This window comes from Rana temporaria, chromosome 1, assembly GCF_905171775.1.
Source record: "Rana temporaria chromosome 1, aRanTem1.1, whole genome shotgun sequence".
NCBI classification, from domain to species: Eukaryota; Metazoa; Chordata; class Amphibia; order Anura; family Ranidae; genus Rana; species Rana temporaria.
The window spans coordinates 433,346,123-433,364,767 of record NC_053489.1 but is presented as its reverse complement, the minus strand read 5'-3'; the positions used below and the strand labels follow the sequence as shown (position 1 = coordinate 433,364,767).

General features: G+C 40.8%; 1 protein-coding gene across 2 annotated transcripts in view; it reads left to right on the top strand.

Moving 5' to 3' along the window:
• Window positions 1-17,682, top strand: part of LOC120915457 (YTH domain-containing protein 1-like) — a 50,081-nt gene extending 32,399 nt beyond the window's left edge. For both annotated transcript variants that reach the window (XM_040326000.1, XM_040325994.1), the window contains 7 exons: window positions 123-289; window positions 3,693-3,775; window positions 11,982-12,018; window positions 12,102-12,141; window positions 13,958-14,020; window positions 14,850-14,984; window positions 16,573-17,682. In XM_040326000.1, coding sequence (XP_040181934.1) covers window positions 123-289; window positions 3,693-3,775; window positions 11,982-12,018; window positions 12,102-12,141; window positions 13,958-14,020; window positions 14,850-14,984; window positions 16,573-16,785 — 738 coding nt within the window. In that variant the 3' untranslated portion in view covers window positions 16,786-17,682. The remainder of the gene's footprint in view (window positions 1-122; window positions 290-3,692; window positions 3,776-11,981; window positions 12,019-12,101; window positions 12,142-13,957; window positions 14,021-14,849; window positions 14,985-16,572) is intronic.
• Window positions 17,683-18,645: the final 963 nt, after the last annotated feature.

Here is an 18,645-nt window from a genome sequence, read left to right as displayed (position 1 = left end):
AAAAAAAAAAAAAAAAAAAACTTTAAAAGGTTTCTGTTTTTTTTTTTTCTATTGGTAACTTCCCGAATAGCATTGTATCTGTGTTTTGTTTGCTTTTCTGATTTTGAATTGATTGTTTTCAGGAAATTGAACCAGAATGCGGGACCCAGCTTTGCCTTCTATTTCCAGCGGATGAAAGCATCGACTTATATCAAGTCATTCACAAAATGAGACACAAGAGAAGAATGCAATCACAGCCCCGACCGCGAGGCCGTCCTTCTCGTCGTGAGACAACAAGAGATGTGGGAAGGTTAGAAACATTCTTTGGACTGATAGTAGGCACTTGTGCTGGCGTAACATGACGGACACCACAGCACATTGCGATGCCAGTGATGAAGAGAAAAAAATCCTCACATCAAGCTGCAGGGAAGAGTTTGTGGCTTCATTGAGGATTTCATTTTGATCCCATTCCTTCTGCCCCTTCCACAGTCCACGCCCCCAGTCCCACTTTGCATTCTGTTTGTGAAGTACCATCAGAGGAGGTTACCACTACAGGGAAAAGTCATTGAAGAGCAGCAACTTTAGACTAGTATAGAACTAGATCTTTTCAACCTTGCAGATTGTAGCCAGAATAATTGAGGAATTTAATCTATTAACCTATTGCAGAAAGAATGTTTAATTTCTTGTGAAAAGCCTTTTCTTTCAGGTAAAACCCTGGATATCCCCTATCAGATATGGGACTTTTAAAATGGATCAATAATGGTGTTGCAGAAGATGCCACCTCCTCTTGGGGAGATAAAGCTTTAAAAAAAAGTTGCTTTGTTTTCAAGAGGAGCCTTGTTGGGACTATTTCCATATGGCTTCACCATGATGTGTTTAGAAGCAGATTGAAAAATGGGCTCTATAAATATCCCCACAGTGAATACATCTTGCTGAGCTCCTGAAACCGCTTTAGGTATGGAAAGGGGAGCAAATTGCACTTGGAGACCCGGCAACATACCAGAAAGTGTGGCTGTTGCTGTGTCTGTACATCCCTTCCAGAGATGCTGGCAATACCTGTGGACTGTAAATGTAGTGGATCGACATGGTTATTTCTCCCTGCTTTAAGAACTTAACATCATGTTCCAGGAAAAGGAGGGTGTTAACTTGGTTTCAGAGTTGGAGAAGGCTTTCAAAGAACTGATGCTTAAAAGCCCTTCAGCCAACCACCTTTCCCTTGTATAGGCTAATTGCATTAAGTAATGCTGACAGGTTTCTTCTAAGGACTGGATATGTTGGTTTGAAGGGGTGCACCTGTGGGTATTTGTGTCAGATAGAGAGCCAGCTCCAGTGTCCCAATTCATTTCAACTTAAAAGGACACAATTAGGTAGGCGGAAACCTGACAGAGCCCCCTATTTCAGTTCTTTTCCATTTTAATTTTTTTTTTCAATTTTTTTTTTTTTTTGCGTTTTTATATGGACTGAACTCAACGAAGTTGAGGTTTCCTTTACACTAATGATCCTTAACAAGTGACCTATTTTACGCCAGTTTTGCAATGGACTGAAAAATGTATTGTAACAGCACTACACCTTCTCATGTCCACCTTGTATATGTGCGGGTTACAGCTTAAAATCGTTAGTGGACTACTGTATGAACTGTTGCTATATGTTATACCGGTCATAAATGCACTCTACAAGAAAGCGGTATGTTCCCTCTTTACACCAGATTTTATTTTTTTGATCATTTGGTTGGTTTTTGCTGTATGTGCAACTGATATGATTCTTGTTCAGAAAATAACATCTCCGGGCATTTTAATGGGGTTGATTAACACAAGGTATTAAATATGTAGAAAGGACTTTAATTATGCTCATGTTTGAGCAGGTTATCCTTAAGAATTAGGATACTAATTGCTGTTTAATTGGCATTTAAAAAAAATGTAGAATTTTATGCTGTAACGGTTCCAATTAGAAACTGTTGGGCTTTAGTGACGGCTAAAAGTAAGTTTTAGAAGTGTGTAAAACCAATGTCTCTTAGTGATTTAACTTCCAATGCTGATAATTTATTATGCAAACCCATGCCCACTGGTATTTTGATTGATCAAGAACAGTAAATGGGCTTGCAGAGTTATAACTTGCAGGAAGAGAATATAAGGATGCCGTTAGAAATGGGCATTTGATGCATTTATGATCTGCAAATAGTTGTAGCAACCAGGGCACGAAGTTCTGTGATTGTGTAGGGTTTGCTTCATTAAACAAGTACATATAACCTTGAATGAAGTGTCAAAAAATTAAGTACACTTTTAGATATGGTCAGGATTGAATTCAAGCTTTTTACATGGATATGCACTGAATGTACTGCATGTTCAGCTGCTTTCAACAGAATATGCTCTCCTAAGATGGATGTCACCATATTTATTGTATGTAACTGAGACCAGTGCCTAATTTGTTTAAAAAATTGGATGTATATGCACATGTATCCCCTAAAGTATGTCTAAAGCCCAAACTTTGTTTTGTGTAGAGTAGGTAATAGTTTATAACCTCTCCAATGTATTTATTTCTCTTTTGCTGCCTGTATCTCATTGGGGTTTCTTTTTGTCTCAATGCTTAACAGAAAGACCATATACACACGATTAGATTTCTGCCAGTTTTTTGTCTTCAGATTTACCAAAACCATATAGTGCAAGGGCCTGCCTGATTGCATACAAATTGAAACTCTTAAGGTTTGATCTCATATTATGTGGCTTTGGTAAATTTGATAACAAAAATCTGCAGAAAATCTAATGGAGTGTATGGGGTAGGAAATTCAATTTGTCACGCGAACAACTCTCCTGATTGGAAGACTGCTACTTGTTCTGGTGACAACTCAAATTTGGGGATTTTTTTTGCAGTCCTGATAGGCATTTGGACAAATGGAGTAATTTTCCTTAATTGGGAAATGAACAGGTTTTTATTATTGAGGCTGCATTCACACCTGAGCATTTTCAGCTTGTAAAACGCTCATCTCAAAAGTTTCAATACGCCCAACAAGCAAAATCCCCATTCATTTAAATTGCCCCGGTTCACATCTAAGCGTTCTGTCGCCTGAAGCTCAAAGTACATGAGCTTCTTTTTAGGTAGATTACAGGCAGTTTCCTGCTTTTTACATTAGTGATCCTTTGACCTGTACAAAATTGTGGCAAATTCACTCGACTTTCTGCCTAAAAACGATACGCTCAGGTATGAATGCAGCCTAACAGAGGAGTTCTAACCCTTCCTTACTGCATTACAAAACAAAAAAACTGCTTTTGGATACACTTCAAGGGGACAATGCTGCAGGGCCATGGGGTGATCTGACAATCCACTCTCCTTTAAGAAGTTTGTATTGGTGTCAGTGACATTTTTATGGAGCATTGGCTGCTCTTTAGCTCCATACAGTTGGCTTTACCTTGTTGCCTGAGTGCATTTAATACCTACATTGCTAATGATATGCGTAGAGGCAGCTGGTGTTTACATTATACAAGATGTTATGGAAGCAGTTATTGTAAGGATGTATTGTACTGAAGTACAGTGTTTATGAGCATGTGTGGTTTTGGGTAGGTGAAGCTATCTCTAATAGCCCCACTTTGAACCTACAACATCAGGCCTGTTTGTGTTTGGCTTTATGGTGATGGTACTACAGACTGGCTTTGTTCAGGTATGTACATACACAAATGTCAACAAATTTTCTGTTTAATTCTAACATTTAATTTGTATAGGCGTCGACCAGAAGAATATGATATTCATAACAACCGAAAGAAACCAAGAGTTGACTATCCACAAGAGTTTCACCAGAGACCAGGTTAATATGTTTTGCTACTAGAACTTTTTTGTTTTGCTTTTCAATATAGGGATTCGATAATGAAGGTTGGTATTATAACATTTCATATAAACATATAAACACACCCATCATTTGGGCTGATAGGTGTAGTACAGATATTCCTGTAATGAGGCTTTAACTCAACACCCTAGTTCTACAAGGTAAGGCCTAATCTTGTGTGCAAAGATGGCAATAGAACAAATGGTGGACCTGAATTGGCTACGGATATGCATTCTTTCCATGTGGCAGTGTCCGGGTTTGATGTGATAAGTTTTGTGTTGTGCCTAATTAAGTGATTTGAAATGCTCTATTTAATAAAAAAAAAAACTTCTGGCTATATTTGCCTGCTCTTATCGGGTCCCCTGCTGGTGTTCCTGGCTCCTCCTCTCCTGCAAGTGCCCCCAAAGAAAGCTACTTTCTATAAGGGCACACTCCTAAACCTCGTCAAAAAAGGGGGGGATAGGGTTGAGACTTTAGATGAGGCATATGATAGGAACTACCACATGCCTCCATCCCTGTAAATGGATAAAAGGGGGGGAGGATATATATATATATATATATATATATATATATATATATATATGTATATATATATATGTGTGTGTGTATGTTTCCATAATAGCCAGGCTCAGTTACCACCCAAAAAAAGCACTAAACCAAATTAATCTGTCTGGCTGTATGCATTAAAAACAGAGGTTTAGTTGCATGTATTTGCAAATACCTGTAGTAAGCTGCAGGCCAACGTCAAGGCACTCTGTGTGCTGCAGTCCTAACTATGAATTTTAAAGTCTCCTATAAAGGAGCACAGGGGGCTGGTGATCTCCTAAACCCGCCCCTACCTATAGTTGGTCTGGCAAAAAAGAGCACTGGAAAAACAAAAATGCAGGAGCGGAACCAAACATGCCTACGAAAGTCTCCATTCTTTGCTTCGGCGAACCACTGCGAGTGCTGCCATATTTCACAGGCTTCAGATGAGAGGGCTAGCTCCCTATGGTATTTATTCAAAAGGATTCTCTTAGCTAAAACATGCTCCCTGCCCCTAAACTCCTAAAAAAAAAAAAAAAAACGTTTAGTAGTTTACAAGTCCTAAGATGTGGTTGCATTGGTTTCTCTGGACTCGCACACCCAGTGAATCCTTTTTTTTTTTTTTTTTTTCCTTTCTTCCTGTGCTACTGTTTTGTTGCCACATTCCATACCTTCGTCTTCTTGAAGTCATCGGGAGCTGGCTGTCTCTGCCAGATTCTTTCAGCTGGCCCATGACACTCCACAAAGTTCTCCCTTCAGTCAGGATAGGTCCCCGCTTGTGCCGCTTTCTGAGGTATATGATTGGAATATATCAGGAGGCTGCATAGGCGGGAACACACCTTTCTCGCCTAGGTGAGAATGGAGACAAAGGGACTGGGTGAAATGCAAATAGTAATAATAATTAAAAAAAAATAAAAAAATTCCCAATCTGAATGGGATTTATTTATTTATTTTGGGGGGGGGGGGGGGTATTTTCAGACTAAACTTTCAGCAAGTGCAGAAGAAATTATGCTAAATCAGGGGCTATTTGTTTTTTGTTTTTCTCAAGTTTAACCACTTCGTTACCGAGCCTGTTTTTCAGATTCAGTGTTTACGAGACTAAAACAGTTTTTTTTGCTAGAATATTACTTAAAACCCCCAAACATTATATATATATTTTTTTCTAACACCCTAGAGAATAAAATGGCAGTCATTGCAATACTTTTTGTCACACCGTATTTGCGCAGCGGTCTTACAAGCGCACTTTTTTGGGAAAAAATTCACTTTTTTAAATTAAAAAATAACACAACAATAAATTTGGCCCAATTTGTTTATATATTGTGAAAGATAATGTTACGCCGAGTAAAATGATACCCAACATGTCACGCTTAAAAATTGCGCCCGCTCGTGGCATGGCGTCAAACTTTTACCCTTAAAAATCTTGATAGGCGACGTTTAAAAAATTCTACAGGCTGCATTTTTTGAGTTACAGAGTAGGCCTAAGGCTAAAATTATTGCTCTCGCTCTAACGATCGCGGCGATACCTCACTTGTGTGGTTTGAATACCGTTTTCATATGTCGGCGCTACTCGCGTATACGTTCGCTTCTACGCGCGAGCTCGTCGGGACGGGGCGCTTTAAAAAAATTTTTTTTTGCTTTTCGCATTTATTTTTAATTATTTTACAATTTTTAACACTGAAATAAAAAAAAATAAAAAAATTATCACTTTTATTCCTATTACAAGGAATGTAAACATCCCTTGTAATAGAAAAAAGCATGACAGGTCCTCTTAAATATGAGATCTGGGGTCAAAAAGACCTCAGATCTCATATTTGGGCTTAAATGCAAAAAAAAAAAAAAAAAAAAATTTGGAAATGTCATTTTTTCAAATGACAAAAAAAAAAAATGTCTCTTTAAGAGGCTGGGCGGGACTGACGTTTTGACGTCACTTCCGCCCAGCAGAGCTATGGGGGACGGGCGAAGGAGATTTTTCCTTCAGTCTCGTCCCCGCTCAGCTGCCGGATGGTCGCGATCCCCTCCGCCGCTACCGACGGCTCCGGTAAGCGGCGGAGGGCGCGGGACAGCGGCGGGAGGGGGGGCCCCTCTCCCGCCACCGATAACGGCGATCTCGCGGCGAATTCGCCGCGGAGACCGCCGTTATCGTGTACAGGACCGTCGGCACTAAAGATGGATACCTCGGTTGTGACAGCAGCTGCTGCCGTTACTGAGATATCCATCTTTAAAAACAGGACGTCATTTGACTATGGGCCAGTAACGAAGTGGTTAACTAAACTTGTCTAATTTGGAACGTTTTTCCAAAACCATTACAATCAAGATAATGTTGTGAAAAACAAAGTTGCTTGTGCTGTGAAGCCATCAAATCTCTGGTGTTATAACCGATCACATGTAACTGCAGATCAGAGGCTAAAATGTTGACTTCCTTGGCTATATAGGCTAGAAGGATTTGATACCACTTTAACTTTTTTTTTTTTAATGCACTTGCATCCATTTGCCCTCTTAGGCTAGGTTCCTACTAGCTTACGGTCTGGAAAGCAGTCCATGTGGATTTTAAATTTTTTTTCTTCTCAAATGGTAATGTATAATGGGGCTGATGCGCCGCAGCTATGAACCAAGCATTTGGGTTGCGACACTCCCCCCCCATTAACTTGCACAGCCGTGTTTGACAGTTGGTGCTGCCTGTGAACTCGGTAAGCTGTGTTAAATTTGCCGCACCGCAAAGCATTGTGAATGCGGCATGTCTACAGCCTCCCCCCGCTGTTTATTTTACCGTTTTTAGTGGGCAGCCAGTGGATTAAACTGGACTCATCATACAAGCCCCCCCCCTCCAAAAACTAGTGGTGTTTTCCCTTTAGTCACTGTTAATTTGTCAAATGGGGATAAGTATTGAGCTATTAAAGAGGTAAAAAAATGTTGTGTTGCAGAGCATGAATGTTTTCTCCCCCCCCCCCCCCCCCCCCCCCCCAGTCAGTATGAAATCACATTTTGATGTGCTTTAATTTATGATGCATTTATATAAACACATGTCTATTGCTGGTGTTGAAGACATTTTCATAAAGCACAATACTTTTCCTGCCTTCTGATCTGCATCCGATCAAACAAAATTGATTGCTTACTCCAATTGGTTCCAAACAGTCTATATGTAATTTGAGTGCCAGGGCACATTGTGGTTTTTCTGTTTAGAACTTAAGTTTAAAGGTGCAGCTATAAAAACACGAATACAGTTTATGGGGGGGAACCCTCATATATCCAGTAGATTGAATAGCTTCAGATACACCAAGATGAATCAAATCCTCCAACATAAGTTTTACTTGTTTATCTGCAATCTTCGCTTTTGTACATCAGTTCAAAAGCACTGATTTTCGATAATACCCTTCTGTATTTGTCAGTATCACAGAGGAGGGAGCTGGGAGCTGCAGTGAGAGGTCTGAGATGCTGTGCGAGAGATGATTGGAGGAAAGGCACACAGCAGACGAACCCTGTTCTGAATACAAGCTGTGTGCTGAGCTCTCCTCCCCAACACAACATTTTATTGCATGTGTTGGGGAAACTTTTCAGAAGTGACTCATGCTGATAACCGAGGAATGAAGCACCAGAGAGAAATTACAGCTTAGGAGAGAGACAAGTAAAAACTACAGATACAGTATCCCACAAAAGTGAGTACACCTCACATTTTTGTAAATGTATTTCTTTTTATGTGACAACACTGAATAAATTACACTTTACATTGTAGCAAAGTTGTGAGTGTACAGCTATTAAAGCGGGGTTCCGGGCATAAATATATATATATTTTTTTGCAAGCTAAAATTAATCGCATAAAATAGTTCCTAAAACATATTAATAGCTCCCCAGGGTCTAAACTGTTGGCAACAAAAGTGAGTACACCCCTAAGTGAAAATGTCCACATTTGATCCAATTGGCCATTTTCCCTCCCTGGTGTCATGTGACTCATTAGTGTTACAAGATCTTGGGTGTGAATAGGGAGCAGGCATGTTAAATGTGGTGTTATCGCTCTCGCACTGGTCACTGGAAGTTTAACATGGCACCTCATGGCAAAGAACTTTGAGGATCTGAAAAAAAGAATTGCTGCGCTATATAAAGATTGCCTTGGCTATAAGAAGATTGCCAAGACCCTGAAACAGAGCTGAAGCACGGTGGCCAAGACCATACAGCGTTTAACAAGACTCACTCTGAACAGACCTCTCCATGGTCAACCAAAGAAGTTGGGTGCACGTGCTTGGCATCCAGGGGTTGTCTTTGGGGAATACACGCGTGCTGCCAGCATTGCTGGTGAGGTTGGTGGGGGTCAGCCTGTCGGTTCTCAGACCATTAGCCGCACACTACATCAAACTTGGTCTGCATGGCTGTCATCCGAGAAGGAAGCCTCTTCTAAAAATGATGCACAAGAAAGCCCTCAAACAGTTTGCTGAAGACAAGCAGACTAAGAACATGGATTACTGGAACTATGTCCTGTGGTCTGATGAGACCAAGATACATTGTGGTTCAGATGGTGTCAAGCCTGTGTGGCGGCAACCAGGAGAGGAGTACAAAGAATAAAGAGGCTAAGGGTAAAGGGTGACGGATTGGCCAAGCATGTCTCCAGCCCTAAACCCTATTGAGCATATGTGGGGCATCCTCAAATATCAGGTGGAGGCGCGCAAAGTCTCTAACATCCACCAGCTCTGTGATGTCATCATGGAGGAGTGGAAGAGGACTTCAGTGGCAACCTGTGAAGCTCTGGTGAACTCCATGCCCAAGAGGGTTAAGGCAGTGCTGGAAAAGAATGGTGGCCACACAAAATCTTGAAACTTTGGGCCCAGATTGGACATTTACTTAGTGAGTCACTTAGTGATGTACTCTTGTTGCCAGCAGTTTAGACATTAATGGCTGCGTTGAGATATTTGAGGGGACAGCAAATTCACACGGTTATACAAGCTGTACACTCACTACTTTAGGGTTTACTTTATAGCAAAGTGCAATTTCTTCAGTGTTGTCGCGTGAAAATATATAATAAAATATTTACAAAAATGAGAGGGGTGTACTCACTTTTGTGAGATACTGTATGTGCTATGTTAAGATTTCATGCCTCCAGGTTTACAACCACTTCAAGGATAAATGCCTGCATTTGACTGGTTTGTAGCCTCTTCTAATTATAGATAGGATATCTCTCTATCTCCTCTTTCCCATTGTGCATTTATCTGTTTTTCTTCACTTTAAAGTGGAACTTTTGCAGGTACTGCTGTATGTAAAACATTAAAAATAAGTGCCTGTATCTCTTAAAATCCAGTAATGCACAAAGTCTCATTAAGCTCCGCACCGCTTCGGTTGTCCTGTATTTTAGGCGCTATGCCTAAAATTCAGTGAGTCACCAAAGACCGATTTAGCTTAATCCTCAAGACTTACTGCTAAGGTGAAGGAAGCCACAGGAATGACGCACTGTGTGATGTAACACCAATTGGGGAGGGAGAAACGAAAAGCAGAAGTGACAGGGCACGTTCTGCTGCCAGGGAGACGCAAGTTAACCTTTAAAAGGATATGGTCTTGTCTTAACTCCCTAATATTCTCGCCTTTCTACATTTGATATCGGCATCTGTGAACTTGAGCACTGTCAGGTATTGCAGCCTTCCCCTTCAGCTGAGCCAAGACATAAAATCAAGGCTAGAAATGGATATATCAATTGGAGAAAGTAACATACAGTTTTTGAGATTAAGGAGAGGGGGGTATAGTTCTCAGTGAGGAAGTGACTGGGCTTCAACAAAAGGCAGCCTCCAGCAGAAGTGCTGGAGGCATATTGCAGCACAAACTCATTTTGGTAGCATGTGGAATGTACCTAGCGAAAGAACATTTTATTTATGTGTAAAGTTCTGCTTCAAGAAATTCAGGGTCAACTACCAGATCATCTGACTTTGCTCTGAAGCACCACACTGTTTACAAGATTGAACTGTGCCTCTAGGGAAAATAAAATGGTGTAGGAGAGCATTAGACCCTCTGTCAATTTTTTATGTCCCAGTTGTGGAGATGTGCTTACTTTTTGTCCCGCTGACCATTGTCGCCAATAAAGGAAGGGGAGATCCAAAAATGCAGAGTTGTCCCCAGAACAAGAGTTGACGTGGAATCTTGTATTGAAGATTACTGTTCTGGGGACAACTGTCTTTGGGAGATTTAACTTTTTGTTATATCTCAGAGAAAGGAAGTGAAAGGTAATTTCCTCAATGATTCACAGATGGAATAGAAAAAAAAGAAGCTCGGAAAGCGTTTTACCCTTCTGTATTATCCCCAAAAAGTTTTGGGTTTTATACATCAAATTCCTTCCACTAATAAGTTTGTTTCTGTGAGCATTCAAATACTTCCACACTTTTTTCTTTCTGTAGATCTAATTCAGTGTACTGGGTGTTATGCATTTGCCTTGAGTTATGAGGCAGTATCTGATTTGCTTGTGCGTGGAACTGCTATTTATATAATAAAAAAGCAGCGTTAAACCCCAAAGCAAACATTTTATTGCAGCTTATCAATTCTTGGATGCGATGGCTGCATTCGTTTTCTTAAGGGCTCTTTCACACAGGCGGACCGTATGTCCGCTTTTTCATCCATCCATTTACGGATGAAAAAGGCACATATATTGATCCCCTATGAGATTGCGGGTGTCAGCGGATGACACCCAATCTTGTCCGTGTTCATCCGACCCCCCCCCCCCCCCCCCCCCCCCCCCCCATAGGGGAGAGCGGAGATCTGACAGGGCGGTCCCTGCACAGTGTGCTGTGTCATCCGCCAGCTCAGCGGGGATCAGTGGAGCCAACCCCAGCTGAGCAAGCGGAGGTTCACAGGGCCCCAAGTCTTGTTTTTCAAAAGAACAAGCTTTCTTCCAAATTTATCAGTTTACAGAGATGATACAAACCGTTTACCAATGACATGAGTGGTTACAATGATCAGCTTTTATATTATGTAAAACCTTTTATCCCAAAAGGAAAACATTGTTAGCTGTAACTGCTTATGAAGTGTGAGCTGCAGTTTGGTTTTTGTTGGTGTATTTGTCTACTAGTACATGTAGCAGATTGACAATATTGCTGTCCAAAAGTGCCCCCTGTGCTCCTTCATCTAGAGTGGGGGCATTCTAATACAGATGTGTTATTGACCAGATCACTAGCTGAACACAGAAGGAGAAAATCCTTTAAAAGACAACTAATGCAGCCACCACATCTAATGATTTGTAAGCTTAAATATATAAAGTTTTGGGTTTAATACCACTTTTTAAGCCTGGGTTCACACTATAGCAATGCGGGAATATTACGATTCCAGCGCCGGTTTTCTCGTCGCATCTCTCCCGTTGTTAGTTCACACTGTCCTCTGCGAACCGCTGCAGTTGTCAATACAGTGTTAATGACACCCCCAGATCGGTTCACAGATAGCAGTGCGAACTGTGGATTCGGACCGAAATCATATCGCATAGGTGTGAACACCCATGCGATCCAAATCCAGCACAGGGAAAAGTAAGTTCCTGCACCCTTTTAAATACATAGGCTACGTTGCATTGCTACGTCTACACATTCTTGTATACTTCCTACAGTGCAGAATCGGGAGAGAGAGATACGACTTAGTTTAAAACGACATGGATGAAATAACGGTATGCACTATCACTGCTAATGTTATGATTTTTTTTTCTAAACAGGGTTTGTTAAGGATCCTCGTTTCCCAGAAGTAGACAGGTAGGCTTCGCTTTCATATGCTCGTTTTTTTAATTGCAGTAAAAAACAAAATGGTTTATTTATTTTTCTTTTTTCCTTCACAGAAGATTTACAGGAGTTCGCAGGGATGTATTTTTAAATGGAGTAAGTTGTTATGTTTTGTATTCCTTGTTTGCCACTTTTGTGCTTTTTTGGGCCCTATCCAATTGGTTGTTAGATTAAAAAAAATGTGGGGTTATAGAAATCACATTTAGTGTCGGTTCACACTAGTGCATTGCGAGAACCCTGGGAATCCAGTGCGCACCTGAATCGCACCATGGTTCGCACTGAGATCTGCGAAACACTGCGGGTGTCAGTGTAATGCTAACGACACCCCCAGATGGGTTAACAGATCGCAGTGCGAACTGTGAATAGTGCAGGACTCAGATCGCATAAGTGTGAACACCCATGCGATCAGATTCCAGCGCGGACCAAAAAAAGGGCCCTGCACCATTTTGGTGTGAATGTGATGCGATTTCACCCATACAGTTTGGCTGAAATCGCATCGCACATACATTGCATGTGATCTGAACAGCAATGCGGTGCGAATCACATGCAATGTCTGTCATCACACTAGTGTGAACGGGGCCTTAAGGTTTTAAATGCCAAATTTATAAGAATGGTATTTTATTGCTTTGCGCGAATACAGGAGTGCTAATAATCTTTGTGTGTAGCTAGCTGAATAGCTGCTGTAGACATGGTATGGTAGAGGCAGATCTATTCCCTCAGGAATCTCAAGAATAAAGGTGGTGGGCTTTTCAGCCAGTGTAATTTCAGGAGGATTTACTAGCAATTTAAAAAAAAAAAGCTCATTTAATTTGAGAGTTTCTGCCAATGGCTGATTATCCTGTGGTCGGCAGTATTTTTGAGATTCCTTCAGCCACTGCCGAGTCTGATCCCTTTAGAAACTGCTAAATGTTTTTCTTCGTACATTAAGGGTCACCGGATGAAGTATTTGGGTACACTGGCTTATGTTTCCTTCAGGAAAATGTATGGCAAATCAAAGCTGTAAGGTCGGCCACATATAACCCCCTACCACTCCAGCCTGCCCCAGTGGGTTTTTTTCCCCCCGCTAGTGTGTAGAATGGATGTCGTCTTGCCTCCTGAGCGAAAAGTTTATTTATTTATTTTTTTCCCCAAAATGTTATTCTTTTATCTAGCAAGTTTCTTCGGTTGCTGCAGCATCAGGGTGCTCATTTTGCAGCTTTTCTGAATCGGCTGATCCTTTACATTGCCAAAAAAATCTATACCTGGGACTGCTGAAGAGCAGTGGGGCCAGCTTGTTAAGACTTTTGGCACCGGACTCTGCTGAAGGTGCTCATTTGGGTACTTGTGTACGTGTGAGGTGGCTGCAGTGTTTTACAGGTCCAGGGTGTGGTACACCTGTCTGGTGGAACCCTGTTCCTTAAGACCCCTTAGAATGTTATACCAGCCTGTGGAACAAAGACTAGCAGAATGAAGTGGATTTTGCCTCTCGATTTTCATGTGTGCCTTTTGGGGACTCCCCCATCACATTCATTTGTTTGGAATGAGCAGCACTGACACTCAGGTTTTTGGTGATCCCTCAGCATCAATCTGTACGATGCAGGACTTAGTCCTGCATTTAATGTGAGGAGGTAATCGTTAGACTTTTGTCCATGTGAGTGTAATGAGTGAGTCATGTGAGCTCATGCCTTCCAGAGAATGCTGTGATGGACCTGTTGCACAGATAAAGGGAGCCTGCTAGAGAAAGGAATAAGGTTTGCATTACACCTTATTTGTTCATGTCTAGATCGAACAAGCATTTACATCTTGCAGTGTGGTGGTTTCTCCCCCCTTGCTTCTGGAGTTGGGTGTTATATTTTGTCAACAGGATTATTCAGTCTTAATACTTTCAATAATGTGATTTTAATTTCTTTACAACATGTTTTATTTTTTACAGTCCTACAACGATTATGTGAGAGAATTTCATAACATGGGACCACCTACTCCATGGCAAGGAATGGTTTGTACAGTTCTTGCTATTTGAATAAATAACACTTTTAAGTAATTGGTACACATAACATTCGCAAGCCCTGCTGAGTAACTGTGGATCAATATCCTCAATACAATTTAAAGTTGATTATTTTAGTTACACCTTGTGCTGTATAGTGTATTATGTGCCTGATCTCGTTTGTTTGGCTAGGTTTTTTTTGTACTATTAGTCCTCCTGTTTAGTACTTCAATGGGAGTGCTTTAAATGGAACAAGGTTGATTACACACCTGCTTGTGTTCATTCCATATACAGTATATAACTTGATATTTGCTTTATAATGTGTTCTTTTTAAACACCACTTGAGCTCAGAAGCTACAGATGTCTTATTGCTTTTGGCTTAAACATTTTTTTTTTTGGTGTATAATGCCGCCCATAGATTAGTAATTATTTATTAATTTTTTTGCTGGTCGAGGCAGAAAATTACTAGATTCCCCCCTCTACACTGTGGATGGGGGATTCTTCACCAGTTGTATTCTTTTTCATATATATATATATATATATATATATATATATATATATATATATATATATATATATATATATATATATATATATATATATATATAGCCTGTAGGTACTAGTTGAGCAGGGAAAATCCAACAGGCTGGTTGTACAGAAGTTGATCAGTAGATCGCTGCTGTACCTGCCAAATTTCAGTCCATGTATGGCCGTCTTGATGTTGGAGATGTTGCCAGTGTTTTTTTTTTTTTTGTTTTTTTTTCCCCAGTGTGTTAGCTTTTCATTTGTTTTTTTTTTTTCTTTATTTGACCTGATTTTTATTTATTTTTTTCTTCCTCAGCCACCATACCCTGCCATGGAACAGCCGCCTCACCATCCATATTATCAGCACCATGCTCCTCCTCCTCAAGCTCATCCACAGTTTTCAGGTCACCATCCAGGTCAACATGACACTCGATATCGGGACAAACGAGTTGTAAGTTATCAGTGTTTAAGGTTAAATATATTTTTTGAACTGCAGTCAACAAATGTTAACCACCTATTGGGAGCCTTTATGCTGCCCTCCTCCCAATCTATTCTTCTCATGAAACTGATGTAGATATTGGATCTGCTACTGCTGGCCTCCATGGAAGAATATTAGTTGCTTGGCTGTCTATGGCTTCAGTACCTCGCAGCTGTAATGTTTAACCACTTGATCACTGGGCACGTAAACCCCCTTAATAACCAGACCAATTTTCAGCTTTCGGTGCTCTCACAATTTGAATGACAATTACTCGGTCATACAACACTGTAACCAAATGAAATTTTCGTCCTTTTTTTCACACAAATAGAGCTTTCTTTTGGTGGTATTTAATCACCGTTGGGTTTTTTATTTTTTGCGCTATAAGAGAAAAAAGACTGAAAATTCTGTAAAAAAAAAATGAATTTTCTTTGTTTCTGTTATAAAATTTAGCAAATTTTGTATTTTTTTTTCTTCATTCTTTTGCATAAATGTGAAAGATGAAGTTACGCTGAGTAAATAGATACCCAACATATCACCCTTCAAAATTGCACACGCTTGTGGAATGGCGCCAAACTTTGCTACTTAAAAATCCCCATAGGCGATGTTGCAGGGTAGTGTGGGGTATTGCAGAGTAGTGTGGGGTATTGCAGAGTAGTGTGGGGCATTGGTATTGTGTATAGCACAGTATGGGGCAGGGATGGCTGTGAAGGGATGGCTGGCTGGATCTGTGACTGCATGTGTCACAGATCCAGCCCACAGCACTTGTGCTGCATCTGTTCTCCCCCCCCCCCCCCCCCTTTCCTCTCACACTGTACCGCTCGGTACAGAGAGGGGAGGGAGGAACCGGCGTCATCACATGACGCCGGTTTGTTTACAAGTGATCGCTCCGTCATTGGACGGAGCGATCACGTGGTAAACCGAGGCTATCGGCGGCGATTTACCGTGATCCGCCGGGTCCGGTCACGGACATTTCCGTGTGCGCGCGATTCTGGGAGGACGTCCATTGACGTCCTCCCAGAGTTAAGCAACCGCCTTGTGGACGTATATCGTCTTATAGGAACGGTTGTTAACTGGTTAATTGCTACAGGTTTCTTTAAGAAGACATTTCCTTCCAGAATAGTCATCTCCACAGGGAGGCAAATGTGACCTATTGGCTAATATAAAAAGCCTTCCTCAAACACCAGTCTCGACTTACTGTAAGCTAAAAATGTAAATGTTTTTATGATCTTGTGTCAAGTTTTTAAACAAGTTTTGCAATTCTCTATACAGTATATGCTAGTACCATACATGTTTGTATTACTTTTAAGTATGGCAAGGACTTTCAATATAACCTGTATAGTCTGGATGGTTATAGTATGTGGATATAAAGCACTGCTGTAATTTAACTATCTGTATGACATTTACTTTTAATTTCTGCAGTGTTCAATTTAGAGCCTGCTGAAATGGTCACAAGATTTGTTGCTGTATCACTGAAATCTAACCACTTTTCCTGATGTTCTCTGTTGTATCTTGTACCACTATATTGTGAGAATGAATTTTTCCACTGTTTAATCTTTATCAGCATGACTATGACATGAGGGTGGATGATTTTCTGAGACGTACACAGGCTGTTGTCAGCGGTCGAAGAAGCCGCCCTAGAGAGCGGGAGCGAGAACGTGAACGAGAAAGGCCCCGGGACACCAGGAGAGACAGAGGTCGTGAACGCGATAGAGACAGAGACAGAGAGAGAATGCGTGACAGAGATCGGGGAGACCGAGGAAGATACCGAAGATGATTTCACTGCTTTCGTTATGTGCACATGGAATATTTGCTTTTTTTTCCTGGTCTCTTGTGTGTTTACAAAGTAGCAACATTTCTGTTAAAGCATTTTAATTTAAAGAGTTAAAATTAGCAAGTTTTTTGGCTTTAATCCTATGTTCGTGCACGTACTGTATTAACTGGATTAAGCTTAATATGGCTGAGACAGTGCACATTGATTTATTGGAGGGATCCTTTTCAGAGGGAAAATTATACATACCTGTGTAAATGTTTCTGTATATTTTCTTAAAATAAGTTTCTTCTCTCCATATTCAGTGAGCTGTGCATAAAAGCTGTGCATAAAACTATAAACACTTTATTTAAAAAGTAATGAAAGATAATTGGCACATTACGAACTGCCGTTTAGTGTTTTTTTTTTTTTTTTTTGTCCCTTTTGCATCCCCAACTTGCCTACAGTTGATTCTGTGAAAACAATGCTGCTATAAAGTATGCAATTTTTTGAAGGCTAAACTAAATGAACGTAATACAAGTGGATCTGATGTTTCCCCCTCATTACAAGATTATGAAAGCAATACTTTTTACCCTATTGCAGTTTTAATAATTTTGTTCACTTGTTTTTGATTGGTGCTCCATCTTTCATGTCTGATTTTCAGACTCTAATGCGGAGTAGAGACTGTATGTTGGTTGTATGACCATGTTGGCTATTCTCTTATTTTTTGTATTAAATTTATAACTTGTAACTTAATTTGTAACTGCAGTGGTTTCTTATGCCATTTGATAGATGTATGGCTAATCATCCTTTGTTGCCCCCACATCTTATTTTGTGTAGTCTTATACATTATACTGTGCCATTTTTTTATAATAAAACCACTGTGGAAATACATTTGGATCTTTGCTCCAGTGGATCCCTTGATTCCTCATCTCTATTGCTCTTTATTTTGTACTGCTGTAGTTTAAGCTAAACACCAGGAAGCATAGGCGTGCGCACAGGGTGTGCCAGATGTGCCCAGGCACACCCTAATCACCCTGTGCAGCACAATTTACCACCACTGCCCAGGCACCCCCCCCCCCCCCCCCCCCACAGTGCTTCCGGATTCTCTCCTCTTCTGCCAACTGTTTCTGCGGGGATGTTTTAGGATAAGTGGTGGAAGGGGCCAGTCAACATGTAATTGACTGGCCCCTTCTCTTTCTGAGTGAATATCGTGCGTGATCAATAGTGTGTGTTTGATCTTTGGGATGCACACCCTAATGCAATAGGCTACGCACACCTATGACATTAAGATATAATGCAGATTTGTTTTCATTAATACATCTGCAAGTGTATTTTTTTTTTTGTGTGAAAGTATCTGAATTTGTTCTGGTATCACCTTTGGCATTCCTTAGCTGAGAGCTAAGATTGGATGAGGGAAAAGAACAAGAGAATGGCAGCTTGTTTTCAAGTATCAAGCCCCACTTACTAGGGCTAATTCAGGAAAGGCTGGGTTGTTCCATAGCGGGGAATATTGAGCCCAGGTTCACACTGATGCCGTGCTGGACACTGCATGTAATTCACCCAGGTATCGCAGCACATTCTTGTGTGAATTACATGCAGTGTTTCAGGTGAGTCAATTTGAGCCATGGATTTGTATGGCTCAAATTGCATCGCATTCACGCCAAACTTGTGCAAGACCCCTTCTTGTCTGCACCAGAATCGGATGGCTTGGGCGTTCACATCATACGATCCGATTCTACAAATCACACTCTGTAATCTGTTCGCATGAAAAGGTGGTGAAGAATCTACAGCAAATTCGCCTCACTGCATCTAGTGTGAACCAGGGCTGAATGAACCTAGTGTGCTCAGTAAATGCCTGGGTAGCCATTCAAATGTTATGAATAA